Below are 18860 nucleotides of genomic sequence, written 5' to 3'. Positions count from 1 at the left end.
TCCCTTACAGCACATGAACTGTTGATCAGCAGGAAAGCAGCATTCACCTGGTAGAGCCTGACAGGGATATAGAGCTCTGTACCTGGTTTCTTCAGGCACCATGACGAAAGACGGCCAAAAATGTCAAAGAAATCAAGAAGGTGCTGCTTCCCTGACTGTGGAATCATTGGCAGCATGGTGATCAACACCAAGACGCCTGTTGTGAGGACGACGACATCAGTGTCCATCTACAAAGGAAAAAGACAACACCTGTCAGGTGCAGTGCACACTCAGCACCATGTCATGTGAAGAGGTTCTCAATACCAAGGGTCATAAATCAGACGTTCCTCACACACTCATTTCCAAACCCTAAGGATCAAGTACTGAGCCTTAGCTATACTGTGATGAATCTGGGAGGACCATTTCCAATACCCCACACTTCCTCATCCAGAAGATGAGCTGAACGTGTTCTGGGGACTACCAAGTCGTAACCTCTCAGAATACCCTACTTGCAGCACCTGGATGGAAGTACAAGAAGGCATGTTTTAACAGAACACAGCAATATTGCTCTGTTTTCATCCATTCAACCAAACTCTAAGATGATTTTGTCAGGTTAAGCTAATTTAAAAAAACACTACACACTGGCAAGTAATTTGCTGAGGTTTTTTTTGGGGGGGGTGGGTGGGTGGGTGGCAGTACTGGGGCTGGAACACAGGGCCTCATGCATGATACACTACTACTGAGTCCAAACCCCCAGCCCAATTCACTGTTGTTGTTTTAAGAACTATTACAGAAGCATAATTGAAGAAATCAGAATAGCACTAAGAAGTCAAGTTAATGGCTCACCTTCGTAGCAGTATTTAGAGACCCACAAACAAATCTCTGACCATGCTTTTGGTTTAAGGATCAAGTCAAATAACTTCAGGCTAACTGAGTACACTTAATACCCAATGGATAATAAATCAGCTCAGATTTGCTACAGCAGCTCACCTGACCCATAATTAAATCATGGATGTTGCTGAGTAACTGAAATTAAGGTTTATAAAATAAGACATTAATTAAGAGAATGCCATGAGGGCTAAGACATCTATTATTCCTATTAGAAAAGGAATCTACAATGCTAGAAATAAAGTTTTAAATATATTTAATTTTTACATTAAGCACCAAGGCTTCTGTTGTAGCAGATATCCAGTAGAAAGAATATATGGTAGATGAGAAACACATAATGAGAATATAATGAGAAAACATAATGAGTTCCAGCAAAAAGAACTAACCCTAATTCATTTACATAACATTCTAACTGAAGACCTAGATAAAAGGTCTTGATTAATACTCAAGGCTTGCCTTTCTGGAAAAGATAAATGTTTTGCAATCTGAACTAAATGTTGTGCGTCAAAAGTGGATTAATTTCTCATCAATCCATTTGCTCAAAGAATACAAAGTTATTAAAACTGATTAAGAGCTGGGGATGTAGCTCAATTAATTGGCAGAGTGTTTGCCTAGCATACACAAAGCCCTGGGTTCAATACCCAGCAGCACCGTAAATAAATACATAAACAACTGCCCTTGCTTTTTCTTAACCCAAATAGAAGACCCTGCCAATGTGACTCTTTGGGTCCTATCTCAAGGGATAATAAAATAGACACAAAAATCAACATTCATGGTGCTGTATCCAAGGAACACAAAGGTACTGTATCCCAGAACAACACTACTGGGCACACCATGTCTCTGTGAGGCACTGTCAGACAATGTTAACCACAAATTCTTAATTTTACAGTTAAGAAACAAGTCTAAGAACTAAACAGATTAAGACGACAGCAAGTATTTCAGCAAGCCACTGTAAAAACTAAAATCATAAAATCTAAATAGGTTTTTGGCTCTTAATGAAGAAAAATGTTCTTCATTTAGTGCAAAAAAAAAAAAAAGCCACTCTGTAGGACTTACATTAACAAAATCTTAATTGTGGCTGCTACCAAAACATGCCTCTCTATAGTTAAAAGGAACTTTAAGCCATTTTCTATCAGCAAAAGGGGATTTGCAGCCTGTTTTTAACTGAGGGAGGCTAGATAATGCTGAGATCAAGAAGTATGCAGTAACATAATGCTAGCGCCATCTGAATGAAACTTTACTTCACTACTTAGACAAAAGGTATTTAATGTCCATAGTGATGTAGTTGAGAATTACCAATGACAAACTCTGCTAAAAGAAAAAAACCAAGAAATACTACAAGTTTTTAAATCCTGAAATTAACATCAAGCTTGCTTGTGTGAAGTCAGTCACCATTTCAGAGACAGTATTTATAATGTCATCTCATTTAAATCCTTACCAACACCCTACCTTGAGACATTTCAGTAAAGAAGGCAAAAGAGGTGCTTGAGAGAGTTTATGCTTCCAAGACGGCTGTAGTCGCACGACATGCCCCAGCAACGACAGGATGGATAAACGGGTGGCAGCTTTGCCCACGTACTCATTAATTTTGTCCAAGAGGTGCTGAAAAGAACAAAGGACATCCTCACATAAACAAATGAAGTTAACCCAAACACAGGCAGTAACGATGGAGTCCACTCCCTCAAGTCTTTCCTCTGGTGTAAACTGGTAAAGAGATCAAATCCAAGATTTTCAAAACCATGTGAGGAAAAAAAAAAAAAAAAAAAGCGAGAAAGAAAGAAAGAAAGAAAAAAGTTGTGTTTGGCCTGTGAGAAAACAGTCAGTTTGCACACTCCTCAGTGACCCTTCAGTGAGAAAGGATCCCCACAATACAGAGCTGTAAGGGGTCAGTGGTTCCTCTGTGGTCTCTTGCTCCACTCTTATAAGAACCACTGACCCAGGCTGCAGCCATGAAGGATCTGGCAGGATGTAACTGCTGCAACATCCCGCACACATACTTTGGCCCTAAACATAAGTCAGACATTAGGGAAAGTTACCACACAGCTCAGGGTAAAGGAAAAAAAAAATGTATTGTAAAAGGCACACATTGGCAAGGTCCTCAAATTCCAGAGCAGTCATTCTCACACACAAACTCAAGACTTACCGAAGTCTGCAATTACAATGCTTTGTTAGCTATTTAACACAAACAGAAATAAAAGCAAAAGGCAAACATAATGAAGCCCTCTAAGAGCCTGGTGCTAGAAAGCAGGATTCATTAATCAGCCATATCAATTACCTGCACCTAGGGATTTTCCCATATTGATAAAAGCCTAAAAATTCTACTCAAAGCATGGGCTTAAAGATGAACCCCCTACAGGCCAAGAGATCACTATGCAGTACTGTACCAGAATTGTGATGTTTCTTTAACCCATTATGTACCCTTGCTCCTCAATTTTATAGGCATATAACCAATATACATATGCGTGTGTGTGTGTGTGTCTGTGTGTGTGTGTATTCCTATATAAAGGATGCTAGAACATCCAGGGTTAAATAAAAAAGATCTTTAAAAAACTCTGAAATAGATTTTATTCTGCAAACTTCTCAGGAAACAAAATTATTTTTCTTTATAGTCATAACCTGGGAATAATGTCCCTCGTGGCATACAGAAGTTGCAGGAAGCAGCTCTGGACACACTGTGGCGTGGATTTGCAGAGAAGCTGTTACATGACTCTTCAAGACACATGCAATGCCCTCCTACCACATTTCAGCAGTTACCTTATCATGTGGCTCTTGCAAGGTAGTAAGGATGTGCAACGCTGGCTGAGAACTGGTTTCCAGGTAATAGTCCACCAAGGTGTTTACAAGCATGGGACCACGGTCTAAATACAGAAAGGGGTAATTTATAACACTTACTTCCTTTAACATTATAATTTATTTCAATGCTGGCTGGTATAAAATCCAGGTGTTTCTTTATATGCTACTCAGAGTTTCATGAAGCATTGTATTTGGGCCTCTCTAAATTCATTAGGATTTAACAATGAGGTAATTCCAAACTTATTTGCCTAAATATCCTAAAAGCATTATGAAATGCTACCATTTACTTTTTATTATTTTTTTAATCTGTGACTATTGGTAAAATTAGGACTGTATAAAATACATAAAAAATAAACATATTAAACAAAAAGTATGCAAAATTAAAGTAAAAGTCCCCTCACCACCCACCCTACCCGACTCTTTACATGAATACCCTTAAGTTCAGCTTCCCTGCTTGTATCTTCACTCGCATATCCACATAGACATGTCTGTGTATCTGTTTTCTTCCCCTTAACAACATATCACAGGCACCTTTCTGTGATGGCACCCATGGCCTGCCTATCTCATCTTTTGACTGAGTTGCCATTGCTCCATTGCACAATAATTAATTTAACCCTTCATCTACCAAAGGATACTTGGGCTCTCCAATTTTTCACCATATTTCACTCAAGGCAATAATGCAGATTCTTGGAGATGGGCCAAATGGTATGTGTTTTCAATTTGACTGACATATATTACAAAAAGACTAACAAGCCAGGCACGGTGGCACATGCCTATAATCCCAGAGGCTTGGGAGGCTGAAGCAGGAGGATCATGAGTTCAAAGCCAGCCTTAGCAAAAAGGAGGCACTAAGCAACTCAGTGAGACCCTGTCTCTCAATAAAATACAATAGGGCTGAGGATGTGGCTCAGTGGTAGAATTCAATCTCCAGTACCCACCCCCGCAAAAAAGGCTGAACAATTTATATTCCTACTATATAACAGTGCCCATTTCTCAAATCAATGTTAGACTTTTGTCAACCTGGTAAGCAAAAAAGGGTTCTGCTTACATTTTTTAACTAATTAAAGAGAGATTGAACACTTATTAAAAACTACACATGAGGGGCTGGGGTTGTGGCTCAGCGGAAGAGCACTTGCCTAGCACATGTGGGGCCTTGGATTCAATTCTCAGCACCACATAGAAATAAAATAAAGGTATTATGTCCAACTACAACTAACACAAAATATTAAAAATAAAAATAAAATTACACACGATTTACTCTGCCTAGATTTTGCTTTTAAATTCTCAGGGTACAGGAAGTTAGAGGGAGGTAAGATGAAATAAAAATGGCAAAAAATGTGAAGCTGTGTTCATGGAATTCACCGTACTGTGCGCACTTCTTTGTGTGTATATCTGAGTGTTTGTGTAACTAAAAGTTTAAAGCACTTACCGCATGAACTAACCAACGTGTGCCCTCTTCTGGTGGCTCTAAGAACACCCTTAAAAGGCTGAAAACTTCTATTTGTCAGCCAGACTCATCTTTTCTTGTGAGCAGACAAATTAAAAATTATGTTCCCTAGCTTACCAGAATTGAGGTTCTCTTTAAAGACAGCTGTCACATCATCACGTACGCCCAGGGTAGGGGAATCCAGCATGGAAAGCAGCTCCCCGACATTTGCTGGCTGGGCCATTCTCTCACTTGACTGTGTTGTGCTGGCTCCAGGACGTGCATTAAAGGCTTGGACGGCTCTTCATTTAGGGCTGCTACCAGACTGCATGAAAAAAGAAGATGGATGGTGTGACAAATGTCCCCATTTTCCTCACAACAAACCACCTGCAAGACAAATCAGCACATGGGTTCAATGTAGTGAAAAGTTTGGCCAGAACTCTGAATAACTCTGCCTCTGACAGATGTATGAAGCAAGGAGAGCTCTATGGAATGCATCAGAGAGGAGCCTAAGACAAGATACCATTCACAACTGTCACTGCAGCAAATGAACACTAGGCTTTATGCCTACCTCTGATTCTACCTTGGATTCTGGCTGAGGCTGTGTTTGTGCTTCAAATGGATCTAAAAAGTAGACAAAAAGTTTCCACAAAAAGAACTATAAGCATTCTACTCTCTTGGTGACCCTCCCAACAATGTCTAAAAGTTAGAATAGCTGGTTAGGCCACACTTTGGTTACCCAACACCCGCTGTGAGCAGGGGTCATTTCTGTTTCACCACACACTCTTCATCACAGACATCTATTCTATACTCAAAGGCTCACAGACAGACCATCAGAGCAAACCATGAAAGCTCAGCTCTTCACAAAAGGGGAGCAACTGCCTTATCTTTATGTACAAAAAGCAGCTCATTCCCCAAGTGTTCCTATACACATTTAGGGCTGATTTCCGCTGCCAAGTTAGGTCTCTAAAACTTATTTTTGGAAAGGAATGAGACATTTATAAGACAGGATCTATGTGCCTTTTACAACCATCTCTTTATGCTACTACAGGGTGACTGGCACTTCTGTCAGCATGGTACAGGAAGGGAAACAGACATCAAGCCCTTTGCTCAGGGTCACAGAGCAAGGAAGAGGCAAAATCAGGCAAGACCTAATATTTGAACCCAGATCTGACTCCAAAGTCCCAATAAGCCCTAAATGTGACATCAGATTAACTTATGATTTTGATCATCACTGCAACTATGAGGTAAGCAGGAATTGCCTTTATTTTACAAATGAGAATATGGCTATCCAAAAAAGGCTAAATAATTTTACCAAAGTCAGACAGTAACATTTAACTTCAATAGTCCAACTCCCAAATCAATGATTAGCGATGCCCTTTGCAGCCATATAAAAACATTTTCTTATCTGCTTTCCTTTCAGTTAGGTAATACAGCAGTTCCAAAGCTGCAGGATGCATCAAATCTACCAGGGATGCATATTAGAAATGTAATGTTCTGGGACCATTCCAAAATGGAACTGGGGGCTCAATCATCTATACTTTCCTAAGGACCCCAGGTGATGCTTAAGGAGGTGATATTCAGGCCTGTTTGAGAAACACTATGCTAAAGAAAGACCCAGCTAAACAGTTAAGCTTCATCTGCAAGGATGCCGAACTAGCAGGGCCCCAAGAAACTGTCAGGTATTAACTCAGTGTGCTCTCACTTAATTAGAATCCAGTGACACTCACTGATTTGGCTATTGGTGAGTCAAAAGATTCATTGGAAAAATCAAGTGAAATGCATAAATGCATTTCTGAAAGCAAATCATAAATACAGGAAGTTGCTGGCTCATACCCAAAAGTATAAATCTTACAGTTAAATCACAAAGGAAGTCAACTTCAAAGTGCTCAGAAATATGGGACCACAACTGGCAAGACTCTACTGTGAAAGTACAAAACTGAAAATAGAAAAGAATGTCATCTTATTGTGAACTGGATTACATCTACAAATGAGGACAAGGCCAACCTATCAAGCCTCACCACTCACTAAGGACTAAGCAAGTGAGGGTGCACAGGTGGGGCACAGTACCTGCTGCGCTCTCAGTCACCAGCACTGCATGTCATCATGAAAATCACCAGTCAAAAGCTTTGGGTCGCCACTTTCAAGATAGCCTTTTAAGAGCACATTTCTCTAGCCATATTTATTTCTACTTTGGATAAATCACAAATGATTCTCAATTAGTGATAAAGAATACAGTTCATAAATCTGAAAGTTATCCTGCCCCCTGGTTTGGTTTTATTCCAATAAAATTGCTACTTACCTACTCTAAGTCTAGTGAGATTTTTGTGTTTGCCTTCTGAGTGTTCAAAAGACAACAATGTCAGATCTGGTCTTCCCAATGCAGGCTGCTCCTGAGCACAGAGTGACAGGAGCTCAATTTTAAACAAAGATGGCAACCATCCAGCCAAAGTGCTGAGAGTCAGGGCTAAACGGCTTAGGGACCTAGCTGGTTTTTCAGTTTTTAACTGTAATTTAGGTGAAAAGTCTGTTTTGGGCAGTTTTCTCTTTGCAAATGGTTTATAGAATGCAAAAATAAGGTTTTACTCTGAAACACATTAGGATATTTTTGGCAACAAGATTTTTCTCCTTGGTTCTCAACTTTTTACCCATATTTTTTAATCCCCAGGAAAAAGACAAATCTTAGGCTTTTTGTGAGACCCTTTGTATATGTAACCTCAGTTCAAGCATTTCTGATATTCTAAAAATCCCCCAAGAGTTAAATTATAAGCTTTGGAATCAGTCCCAAAATTGGAACATTTCTTTTTAAACTTACTCAAATACTTCTCAGGGCATACTAACCTTCAGGTGTGAAGCATGGAAGGCAGACTTAGCGAGTGCAAGAACTACATGCTCTAGTGGAACAACGCATAGGTTCAGTGGGGACACAGAGGAGGGAAGGGAGCAGCTCAGCTGGACACGGTGTTGCATACTTGCTAAACACACCTTATAGCCTGTGGAGAGCTGGCACCACAGACACACTGAAGCACCCACTACAAACAGCGATACAAAGTTGGGTTTCAGGGGTGCAACTTTGGGGTTTATATATTGTCCTTGGCTCCTTGCATTCTCTTTCTCTGCTTCCTGACTACCATGAGCTGAGTGAGTAGCTTTCCTCTGACTCGCCCTTCCACCCTGTTGTCTCACTCAGGCCCAGAACAGTGGAGTCGGGCGACCATGGACTAAGACACCTGAAACTGTGAGCCCAAAATAAGTTTTTCCTTCTTCAAGTTGTTCTTTTCAGGTAATTTGGTCACAGCAATGAAAACTAACACACACTACTCTCCAGTGTCTAATCCTGACCTTTTCAAACACATTAAAACTGGTCCTTGCTCAGGGCCTTTGCACTTCGTGTTCTATATCTGGAATGCTCTCCTCTCATATCCTTGTATAGCTAACTCAGGTCTCTGCTTAAAAGGTCAGCATTTCAGAATCACCTCTGTTGACAGCCTGATCTTAAACAGCTATTAGTTACAATGTTGGAATAAAATATACTTTCTAATCATGAGGAATCTTTTAAAAATTGTTATATTACACATACTAATTGTACCAAATGATGGGTTTCACTGTGGCATTTCCATACACGCACAAGGAGCTTTGATCATGCTCCTCCTTTTCCTCCCTTTTCCACCCACTCTATCCCCAGCAAGACCAATATTCCCTCTTTTGTTTCCACACGAGAGAAAACATGCAATATTTATCTTCTTAGGTCTGGCTTATTTCACTTATCATTATGTCTTCCAGCTCCATCTATTTCCATGCAAATGGCAGAATTTCATTCTTTATGGCTGAATACCCCATTGTATATATACACATGCCATTTTTTAATCCATTCATCTGCTGATGGGCACCTGGGATGATTCCATATCTTGGCTACTGTAATGACGCCACAATAAACACCAGTACATAGGTGTCTCTTTCGTATGCTGAGTTCACTCCTTCAGATATGTACCCAGGAGAGTTACAGCTGAGTCACACAGTAGTTCTATGTTTAGTTTTGAGGAACCTCCATACTGTTTTCCATAGTGGCTATACTGATTTACATTCCCACAACCAGTGTGGGAGTTCCTTTTCCTCCACAACCTCACAAGCATTCACTAATGTTTTTCAATAACAGCCATTCTAAGATACAATCTCAATGTAGTTTTGATTTGCATTTCTCTGACGGCTAAAGATATTGAGCATTTTTTCATATAATTATTGGCCATGTGTAAATTCTCAAGTTTCTATCCAGATCATTTGCCCACATATTAATAGACTGTTTTGTTTTGGCTAAGTTTTTTGTATATTCTGGATGCTAATCCTGTCAGATGAATTACTGGCATTCTGTGGGTTGTCCCCTTCCTCTGCTAATGATTTGTGATGCAGCTTTTTAATCTGAGGTAATCCCATTCATCAATACTTATTTTTGCTTCCTGGGCTACTGGAATCCCAATCCTGCCTACACCAGGATCTTGCAGTGTTGCCTGCTTTCCTCTAGAAGTTTTAAAGATTCAGATCTTACATTAAGCTCTTTAACCCACTCTGCGCTGACTTTTGCACAGGGTGAAAGTGAGGCGGCTTCAGTCTTCCACGCTTGCATGCCGTTTCCCAGCACCCTTTGTTACAGAGGCTCTCCTTTCTCTAATGTATATTTTATATTTTTGGCATCTCTTCATCTCAAGAATCAACTGGCTAAAGATGAATGGATTTCTTGGTCTATTGTTCTGTTCACTATCCTAAAAGTCTGTATTTATGCTAATATCATGCTGTTTTATCACTACAGCTCTGGAGTTAGTTTTGAAATCAGGTATAGTGCTGCCTCCAGCATTGTTCCTTTTACTCAGGATGACCTTAGCTACTTAAGGTCTTTTCAGTTTCCATAGGAATTTTAGGACTTTTTTCCCCCTAGTTTTGTGCAGAAAGTCGCTGATATTTTGACAGGAATTGCACTGAATCTGCAGATCACATTGGGTAGTTTTAACATTATTAATTCTCTTAATCCATGAATATAAGCCATCTTTGTACCTTTGAATGTCTTCTTTAATTTCTTCAGTGCTTTGTAATTTCATTGTAGAGGTTTTTCACATCTTTAGATTTATTTCTAGGTATCATGCATGTGCACGTGCACGCGCACGCGTCTCTGTGTGTGTGTGGGGGGGTATAATGTGAACGTGACTGCTTTCCTAACTTCTTAGCAAGTTTGTAACTGGTATATAGAAAAGTTACTGATTTTTTAATGTTGAGTTTATGTCCTGATACTTTACTGAAATTGTTTATCAGTTCTAAAAGTCTTTTGGTGGAGTCTTCTGGGTTTTCTGTTATATATTCATATCTTCTGCAAACAGGGATAATTTGACTTTCTCCTTTCCTATTCATATGGTTTTTATTTCCTTCTCATCTGATTTTTCTGGCTAGAATTTCTAGTACTATATTGAATAAGAATGGTGAGAAACAGACACCCTTATCTTAAACCTGATACTTGGAGGAAATGTTTTCAGTTTTCCCCTATCCAATATATTGGCTACTGGTTTATCACATAGAACCCTTATTATGGTGTGATACAATCCTTCTATATTTATTCAGAGCTTTTATCACAAAGAGATGTTGATCTTCATCAAAGGCTTTTGATGCATTTATTGAGATGATTGGGGGGGGGGGTTGCTGTTATTGCTTTGTTTTGTGGTGGTGGGGACTGAACCCTGGGCTTTATGCATGTAAGGCAAGAACTCTACCGCAAAGCCACATTCCCAGACCTGATTATGTGGTTTTATTCTTGATTATGTGCTGTATTACATTTATTGACATGCATATATTGAACTATTGTAACAAAACCAACTTGACCACAGCATATGCTCTTTTAAATGTGTTATTGAATTTGATTTACAAGTAATTCATTGAGGACTTTGAAATCTTTGTTCACCAGGGATACTGCTCTATAATTTTCTTTCTTTGTTGTGTCCTTGAGAGATTTTGATAGAAAGATAACACTGGCTTTGAAGAATGAAATTAAGGTTCCTTCTCTATTTTATGGAAGAATTTGAGGAACATGGGTATTAATTCTTTCTTAAAAGTCTGGTATAATTCAGCAGTGAATTCCTCCAGTCCTAGGCTTTGCTTTGTTGGAAGACTTTTTACTACTGTTTATTATTGGTCTATTTATTTAGTTATTATTGATGTATTTAGTTTTTTTAATGTTCTCCTGATTCAATTTCAGTAGGTTATGTGTGTCCAGAAATGTGCTCATGTCTTCTAGATTTTCCAATTTATTGGCATATAGTTTTTCTTTTTTCCCCTTATATTTTTAAAAATTTTGTTTTATTTAGTTATACATGACAATAGAATACATTTATGTACTTTGATATATCATACATAGATGGGATATACTTTCTCATTTTTCTGAGTGTACATGTTGCAGAATCATATTGGTCATGTACTCACATATATACATACAGTAATAATGTCTGTTTTATACTATTATCTTTCCTATCCCCACATCCCATCCCCTTCCTTCCCATCACTTCCCTCTACCTAATCTAGGTAAAGCTATTCTTCCCTAGTGCCCACCGCCTTACTGTGAATTAGCATCTACATATTAGAGAAAACATTTGGCCTTTGGTTTTGTGGGATTGGCTTATTTCACTTAGCATGATATTCTCCAACTCCAACCATTTACTGGCAAATGCCTTAACTTCACTCTTTTTAAAGCTAAGTAATATTCCATTGAGTATACATACCACATTTTCCCCCCACATTTTTTATTGGTGCATTAGTTATATATAATGACGGGATTTGTTACATATTCCTAAATGCAAATAATAGACATAGTGTTTTTCAAAATATTCCTTAATAATGCTTTGAATTTCAGTGCTATCTCTTATGATGACACCTTTTTTCATCTCTAATTTATTTGGATCTTTATTCTTCTGGGTTATATAAAAGTTTGTCAATTTTGTTTATCTCTTCAAAGAACCAACTCTTACATTCATTGATCCTTTGATTATTCTTTTAGTTTCTACTTCATTCATTTCTGCTCTCATCTTTATTTCTTCTACTGATTTGGGGTTTGATTTGTCTTGATTTTCTTTTTTTTTTAAAAAATCTTTTTTAAACATTTAAAAAAAACCTTTTTTGTCAGTGGATCTTTATTTTATTTATTCATATGCAGTACTGAGAATCAAACCCAGGGCCTCACAGATGCTAGGCAAGCACTCTACCACTGATCCACAATCCCAGCCCTCCCTACATTTTTTATTGGTACATTTAGTTGTATGTACTGATAAAATTTGTTGTTACATATTCATGCTGCACACAATATATAACAGTACAAAAAAATTTAGCCAATATCACCCCACAGCTGTTCTTGGTTTTCTAAGACCATGATATGCATTATTAATGAAGTTTTTAAAAATGTAAATGCTGATATAAAATTTCCTTAGTATTGCTTTTGCTGAATCCCACAGATTTTCATACCCCGTGTTTCATTTGCATTTATTTCAAAGAACTTTTAAATTCTCCTTACTTCGTCAATGACCCTCTGTTCATACAAACATATCTCCATGTTTATATATTTCTTCAGTGTCTCTTAGTGATGATTTCTAGTTTCATTCCATTGTGATTATGTCAGATGCAAGGAATTATTTCAATTTTGTGAATTTAGTAAGACCTGATTTGTAGCCTAATACATAGTCTTATTTTGGAAATTTCCATGTGCCAATGTGAAAAATGAATGTTATACACCCATTGGATGAACACTCTGTAGATGTCTGTTAAGTCCTTTTGATCTACAATATCACTTAATGATGTCTCTAGTTTGATGTTCTTTGTCTGCATAATCTATCTATCGGTGACAACAGAATACCAAAGTCACTCACTAGTATTATTTGGGGGCCTAACTTACCTTTTATGTTTAGTAATATTTGTTTTATGAAATTGGATGCTGAGGGGCTGGGGCTGGGGCTCAGTGGCTGAGCATTCCCCTCACATGCGTGAGGCACTGGGTTCGATCCTCAGTACCACATACAAAAACAAATAAATAAAACAAAGATTTTTAAAAAAAGAAGAAAGAAATTGGATGCTGACATTCAGTACATATATAGTTGTTATATCTTCCTGATGTATTCTTTGGTAAATATATAGTGACATTGTCTCTTATAACTGATTCTGTCAGATATATGCATAGCTACTCCTGCTTGCTTTCTGATTCCATTTGCTTTAGATTATCTTTTTTCATCCTTTCACTTTCAGTTTATGTAAGTCTTCACAGTTTCTTATACACACCACATTATTAGATCTAATTTTTAATCCAATCACTCTGTGTCTTTTAATTGAAGAATTAAGGTCATTTCACAAGCCAGGTTCAGTGGTGCAGCCTGTAATCCCAGGGATTGGGACACTGAAGCAGGAGGATGACAAGTTCCAGGCCAGCCTCAGCAATTTAGTAAGACCTGTTCTCAAAATAAAAAGGTTGGGGGTGTAACTCAGTGGTAGAGTGCCCCTAAGTTCAATCCAAAGAACAGAAAGAAAAAGAGAAAAAGAGAGAGGCATAGGGAAGGAGGGAGGCAGGGAAGAAGAGTGAGTTAGTTTACATACTGTTATTGTTGAAAGATATGACTTCTGCTGAGAAATCTATTGTAGAAAGTTTTTTTGTTTTGTTTTTTCTTTTTTTCTGGTCAAAATCTATTTGACGTTCTACATGCCTCCTGAACCCGGGTGTCCATGTCTTTCCCAATATTTGGGAACTTTCTGCTATTATTTTATTGAATATATTTTCTATGCCCTCAGTATATAGCTTTCTCCTTCTGGCATACTAATTATATGAACATTTAATTTTTAATGGTGTCCCAGAGATCTTGTATATTCCCTTTGTTCTTTTTTTTTCTTTATTGCTATCTGAACATAATATTTTGGCAGAGTCATCTTCAAGTTCCAATATTCTTCTGCTTCATTTGGTCTGTTGAGACTTTCAACTGAGTCTTTTTTTTTTTTTAATCTGATTGAGCTCTTAATTGCAACATTTCTGTTTGATTATTTTTCAAAATCTCCATCTCTACTGAATTGTTCATTCATATCCTGCGCACTGTCCTCCTTAATTCATCTGTTCTCTTGGATTTAAAAATCATTCTTTGAATTTTATTTTATTTTATTTTTTTAATTTTTTTTTTTGCATCCTCCCGCCCCGCCCCGCCTCCTCATTCTTTGAATTTTATCCATGTCAGTATCTTTGGAATCTGTTACTCTGGAGTTATAAACTTTAGTAGTAATGTTATTACCTTGTTTTTCCATATTTCTTGTGTTTCTATGTTGAGATCTGTACATCTGTTGGAATGTAGACCTTTTCTATTTTTATACAGTGGCCTTGCCATATGTACTGCCTTTCTTCTGTCAGTGTGACCTAGAGTATAGGTTTGTTGTATAACACTGAATAATTTCCCTGTAGTTTCTTTGGTTGATCTGTGGGTTTGGCACAGAATGTACCATATCTGGGTTGGGGAGACCCACTGTACCTGGAAGACAAGACTGGGGACACTTTGGTACTTCAGGAAGATGTGGTGTGAGCAGCACAGTATGTGGGATGTACTCTGTGTTTACGTCTATTATGGAGTGTTAACCTGTATCAGGAATTGGGGGTTTACACATAGCTGTTACTTGAAAGAAATTCTGATGCTGGTTCCTCAAGTTGTGTTGAAGGGCCTGAAGCTTTTGTCTTGTGATTGGAGACTGGTGCAGATCTAGGTACTTCACAGGAAGGGGCAGGAGTAGGAATCACAATTCCCCATCTGTGGGACTCACCTTCAGATTTATCAGCCCTTGTTATGGTTTAGATATGAGGTGTCCACCAAAAGCTCATGTGTAAGACAATGCAAGAAAGTTTAGAGGTGAAAGGATTGAATTAAGATAGCCTGGACCTAATCAGTGCATTAAAATACTTGAATGGGTTAACTAGGTGGTAACTATAGGTAGGTAGGTAGAGTGTGGCTGGAAGAGTGGGTCCTGGAAGCATGCTTTTGGGGTATATATTTTGTCCCTGGTGAAGGGAATGGTCTCTCTGCTTCTTGACTGTCATGTCCTGAGTTCCTTCCCTTCTCCATACCCTTCTGCTATAATGTTCTGCCTCACCTCAAGACCAGAGCAATGAAGTTAGCCATCTATGGCCTGTGACCTCTGAAACTGTGAGCGCCAAATAAACTTTTCCTTCTCTACATTTGTTCTTGTCAGGTCTTTTGGTCACAGTGGCAAAAACAGCCCTACTCAATCTGATCAGGTATGGCTGCCATTGATGTAGAGGACCTGTATAGATATACATTAACCACTGTTTTTCCTCTCTGCTACTACATGGGGTTATCTCCCAGGAACCAGACCTCAGTCGCCTACTACAAGTGCCAGCTCATGGACGGATCAACAGCCAGGAGTTTTTGTCCCCCCACCCCTCTTTTCTTTAAATACAGTGTCTTCCAGGGTTCTGGCAGGACCAGAGATGGGCAGAGCTAGGCTTAATTCCTGAGCTGGCTTGCACCAAATTTACACTCTACAACTAGTCGTCATATTTGATCATACAGAACACTTATGATCTCAACAAACATGGAAAGTAGGGATTTAGCAAAGTTCAATTTCAATATCTTTATTCATCCAAAATCTGATATTTGGCTTTGGCTTCCAACTGTGGAAGGTCTTAAGGCTGAACAGTTAGCTGCCTCAGTGGCAATTCTAGCATCCTTCACCTTGTGTGTGTGATAAATAATTTTTATGTTCATGTCACTACCATTATACCTATCTACAAAACATCAGTAATGTGGATTAGGAAGAATTTAGAATGTTCATCAGAAAGTTTAATGGTAGATCAACACCTGAGTATTCATGAAATATAAAGTGAAATATCCAAGTCCTATCAGATGAGTCCTGTGTCTCATAAGTTGAAATTCTGTCAGTTTAAATATAAAAGATGTTTCTTATGAAAGTAAAGATCTCAATTAACGATATATGTGAGTTTTATGTTAAAAAATGAAGAACTTTTAGATCACCAAATATAAAGAATATTAAAAGAGTGATTTAGCTAGATACCTTTGCAAATAACAGTATATGCTGTTTCAGTCAAATGTTTACAACAATTTAAATAACTCAGTTACAAAACAGATACTATCTTTTTTTTTTTTTTTTGAACCAGGGACTGAACCGAGGGTCATTTAATCACTGAATTACATTGCCAGCCCTTTTTATTTTTTATTTTGAGTCACAGTCTTGCTAAGTTGCTGAAGTTGGCTTTGAACCTGAGATCCTCCTGCCTCAGCCTCCCAGTAGGATTATAAACGTGTGCTACTGTGCCTGGCTGCTAAAGTATATCTTAAGTCTAACTTTCACATAACTGTTCTCCAATATTTATTACAAACAAAATAAATAACCTTTAAGAACTGCATTTAATTTGCAGTCTCACAATCAAAGATTCACATTTAAGACTATGAGAATGAATTAAAATGTTGACCTTTTCATCTCAATGTTATATAAAAAAATTATAAACAAAAAAATCTATAATCACAATCAATGACATCCATAAGTCATTTTAAAGTTAAACATAGGTTCAATCCCCAACATAACAAAAAAAGCAAAACAAAGCACAACAAAAAGAATATCAAAAGTATGAAGAAAAAATTGTTGAGGAAAAAAAATGAAAATACAAAACACATTTTACAATCACTAGCCAAATTTTAAAATACACTTCACAAAAATGCAAAAATGCTACAAGACAATTTCTTATCATTTTTGAGAGGGGATGAGGAAATTCTGTGGATTGAACCCATGGCCTGGTGCACGTTGGGTAAGCACTGTTCCACTGAGCTACATTCCCAGTCTAGTTTCTTGTAGTTTTGCATCCATGGAGACAAAGCATCCACAAAGAGGTTTGTCAAAATAACCACTAAACATTGCCAGCAATTTTTAGTAGTTGAAGATGAAGAATCTTTGAGGCCTTCCAAGCTATGAATCTCAGGCAGAAAGATGCTTCTAGAAACTTCCACTAAAAACCCTCCTGAATGCTGTTTTGTCCAAGAAAACTGCTGATGGGACCAAGGATGCCAGCCAGAGAGGTACCAGACACAGTCAGCCCAGCATGTAGCAGCACTCTCCAATGGCTTTTCCTAGCCTCAAATTTCAAACTTTTAAAACCTAACTACTAAAGTGTGATATAACATAGTCATGAAAGATGTTTTAATAAAATCTGAAATTTATTTTTATATCCAGAATTTATATTTTATGATTTATATTTTATATTTTATGATGTTCCACTTGGGCATCAATGACCTGAACACCTGACCCTGATTTTGGGTTAAAGTTCATATTAAATGAATTTCTTTAAAAAAAAAAAAAAAAAAAAAAAGGAGTATGAAAAAAGCCACAAAATTTAAAAATGAAAAGTCAAACTTAGAAAGTTTTCCCCACTTACAAGAGAACAATACTTTCTATCACCTACAATGTGTAGTAAGTCCCTGTTTATAAACCGACAGATTGTTAAGGAACAAGTCTTAGCCTTATTTCACAATTCCTATGACACATGTGAGGTGACAGTGAACAGTAAGAGGCAGACCACTGGACCAAAAATGACTCACATTAGCAGTCTATGCATAAAGACAGTAGACCAAACACCTCCCATCTTCCCTATGCCTTTCCTGTATACACACAACTCTGTTACAACTGGCATTCTTAATGGTAAACTTGAAATTACAGTTCATTGATCACTTAGGTGACTAAGACTAAATTCAGATCCACAAAAATGTCAGAGCCTCGATATTTATGAAGCATACATTTCTGGGGGTAATGACTAAACACATATAATATATTAATTCCTAAAAACAACTAAAACATATAATTTATCCTCCCAAAACTAATTTAAGACCATTAACAGACACAGCCATATTAAGATGTGAATGCTCAGACTTGGGCTACAACTCAGTGGCAGAGCACTTGCCTAGCATGTGTGAAGCACTGGGTTCAATCCTTAGCACCACATAAAAATAAACAAAGGCATTCTTGTCCATCTACAACAACAAAAAGATGTAAAAGCTCAGCCAGGCATGGTAGCACGCCTGTAATCCCAGCAGCTCAGGAGGCGAGGCAGAAGGATCGCAAATTCAAAGCCAGCCTCAGCGATTTAGCGAGGCCCTAAGTACCTTAGTGAGACCCTGTCTCTAAATAAAATAAGAAAAAGGACTGGGAATGTGGCTCAGTGGTTAAGCGCCCCTGGATTCACTCCCCAGTACCAAAAAAAAAAAAAAAAAAAGGGGGCTGGGGATGTGGCTCAAGCGGTAGCGCGCTTGCCTGGCATGTGCAGGGCACTGGGTTTGATCCTCAGCACCACATACAAATAAAATAAAGATGTTGTGTCCACCTAAAACTAAAAATAAATATTTAAAAAAAATTCTCTATCTATCTCTTCTCTCTCTCGTTAAAAAAAAAAAAAAAAAAGATCCAAATGCTCACTCACTTCTCCACCCAGGATGGACATTATAATCATGTGCAGAGCTAATAAAACCCTGAAGTCCCACACCAAGAAGGTTAAGGACAGGGGTCCAGACATCACATTTGGTTTGCTGATATAAAGCAAATGGATTTCTAAGGCTCAGTCAGTGTTGAGAACCTGTACTGGTTAAATGCCATGTCTTGGCAAACAGGCCTGAAATTATTTCATGGTTAGAACCAGGCTTTGCTGCTATACAAAAGCTATTTCTATCATAGGTCCAAAAAGTGACTACCAATATGACCTCAG

At 38.0% G+C, this 18860-nt stretch overlaps 1 protein-coding gene across 6 annotated transcripts in view; it reads right to left on the bottom strand.

Moving 5' to 3' along the window:
* The window catches only part of Tsc1 (TSC complex subunit 1), a 55623-nt gene that overhangs the window by 27795 nt on the left and 8968 nt on the right, over window positions 1-18860 (bottom strand). For all 6 annotated transcript variants that reach the window (XM_046465709.1, XM_046465710.2, XM_046465714.2 and 3 more), the window contains 4 exons: window positions 5225-5411; window positions 3622-3725; window positions 2317-2469; window positions 83-227 (listed from right to left, as the gene is read on the bottom strand). In XM_046465709.1, the coding sequence (XP_046321665.1) occupies window positions 83-227; window positions 2317-2469; window positions 3622-3725; window positions 5225-5330 (508 nt within the window). In that variant the 5' untranslated portion in view covers window positions 5331-5411. The remainder of the gene's footprint in view (window positions 1-82; window positions 228-2316; window positions 2470-3621; window positions 3726-5224; window positions 5412-18860) is intronic.

This window comes from Marmota monax, unplaced genomic scaffold (assembly GCF_021218885.2).
Source record: "Marmota monax isolate L192 unplaced genomic scaffold, Marmota_monax_Labrador192_F-V1.1 WCK01_AAM20220418_F8-fsc00167, whole genome shotgun sequence".
NCBI lineage: Eukaryota > Metazoa > Chordata > Mammalia > Rodentia > Sciuridae > Marmota > Marmota monax.
Note: the sequence above shows the minus strand (reverse complement) of the source record. Positions and strands in the feature narration are given on the sequence as shown.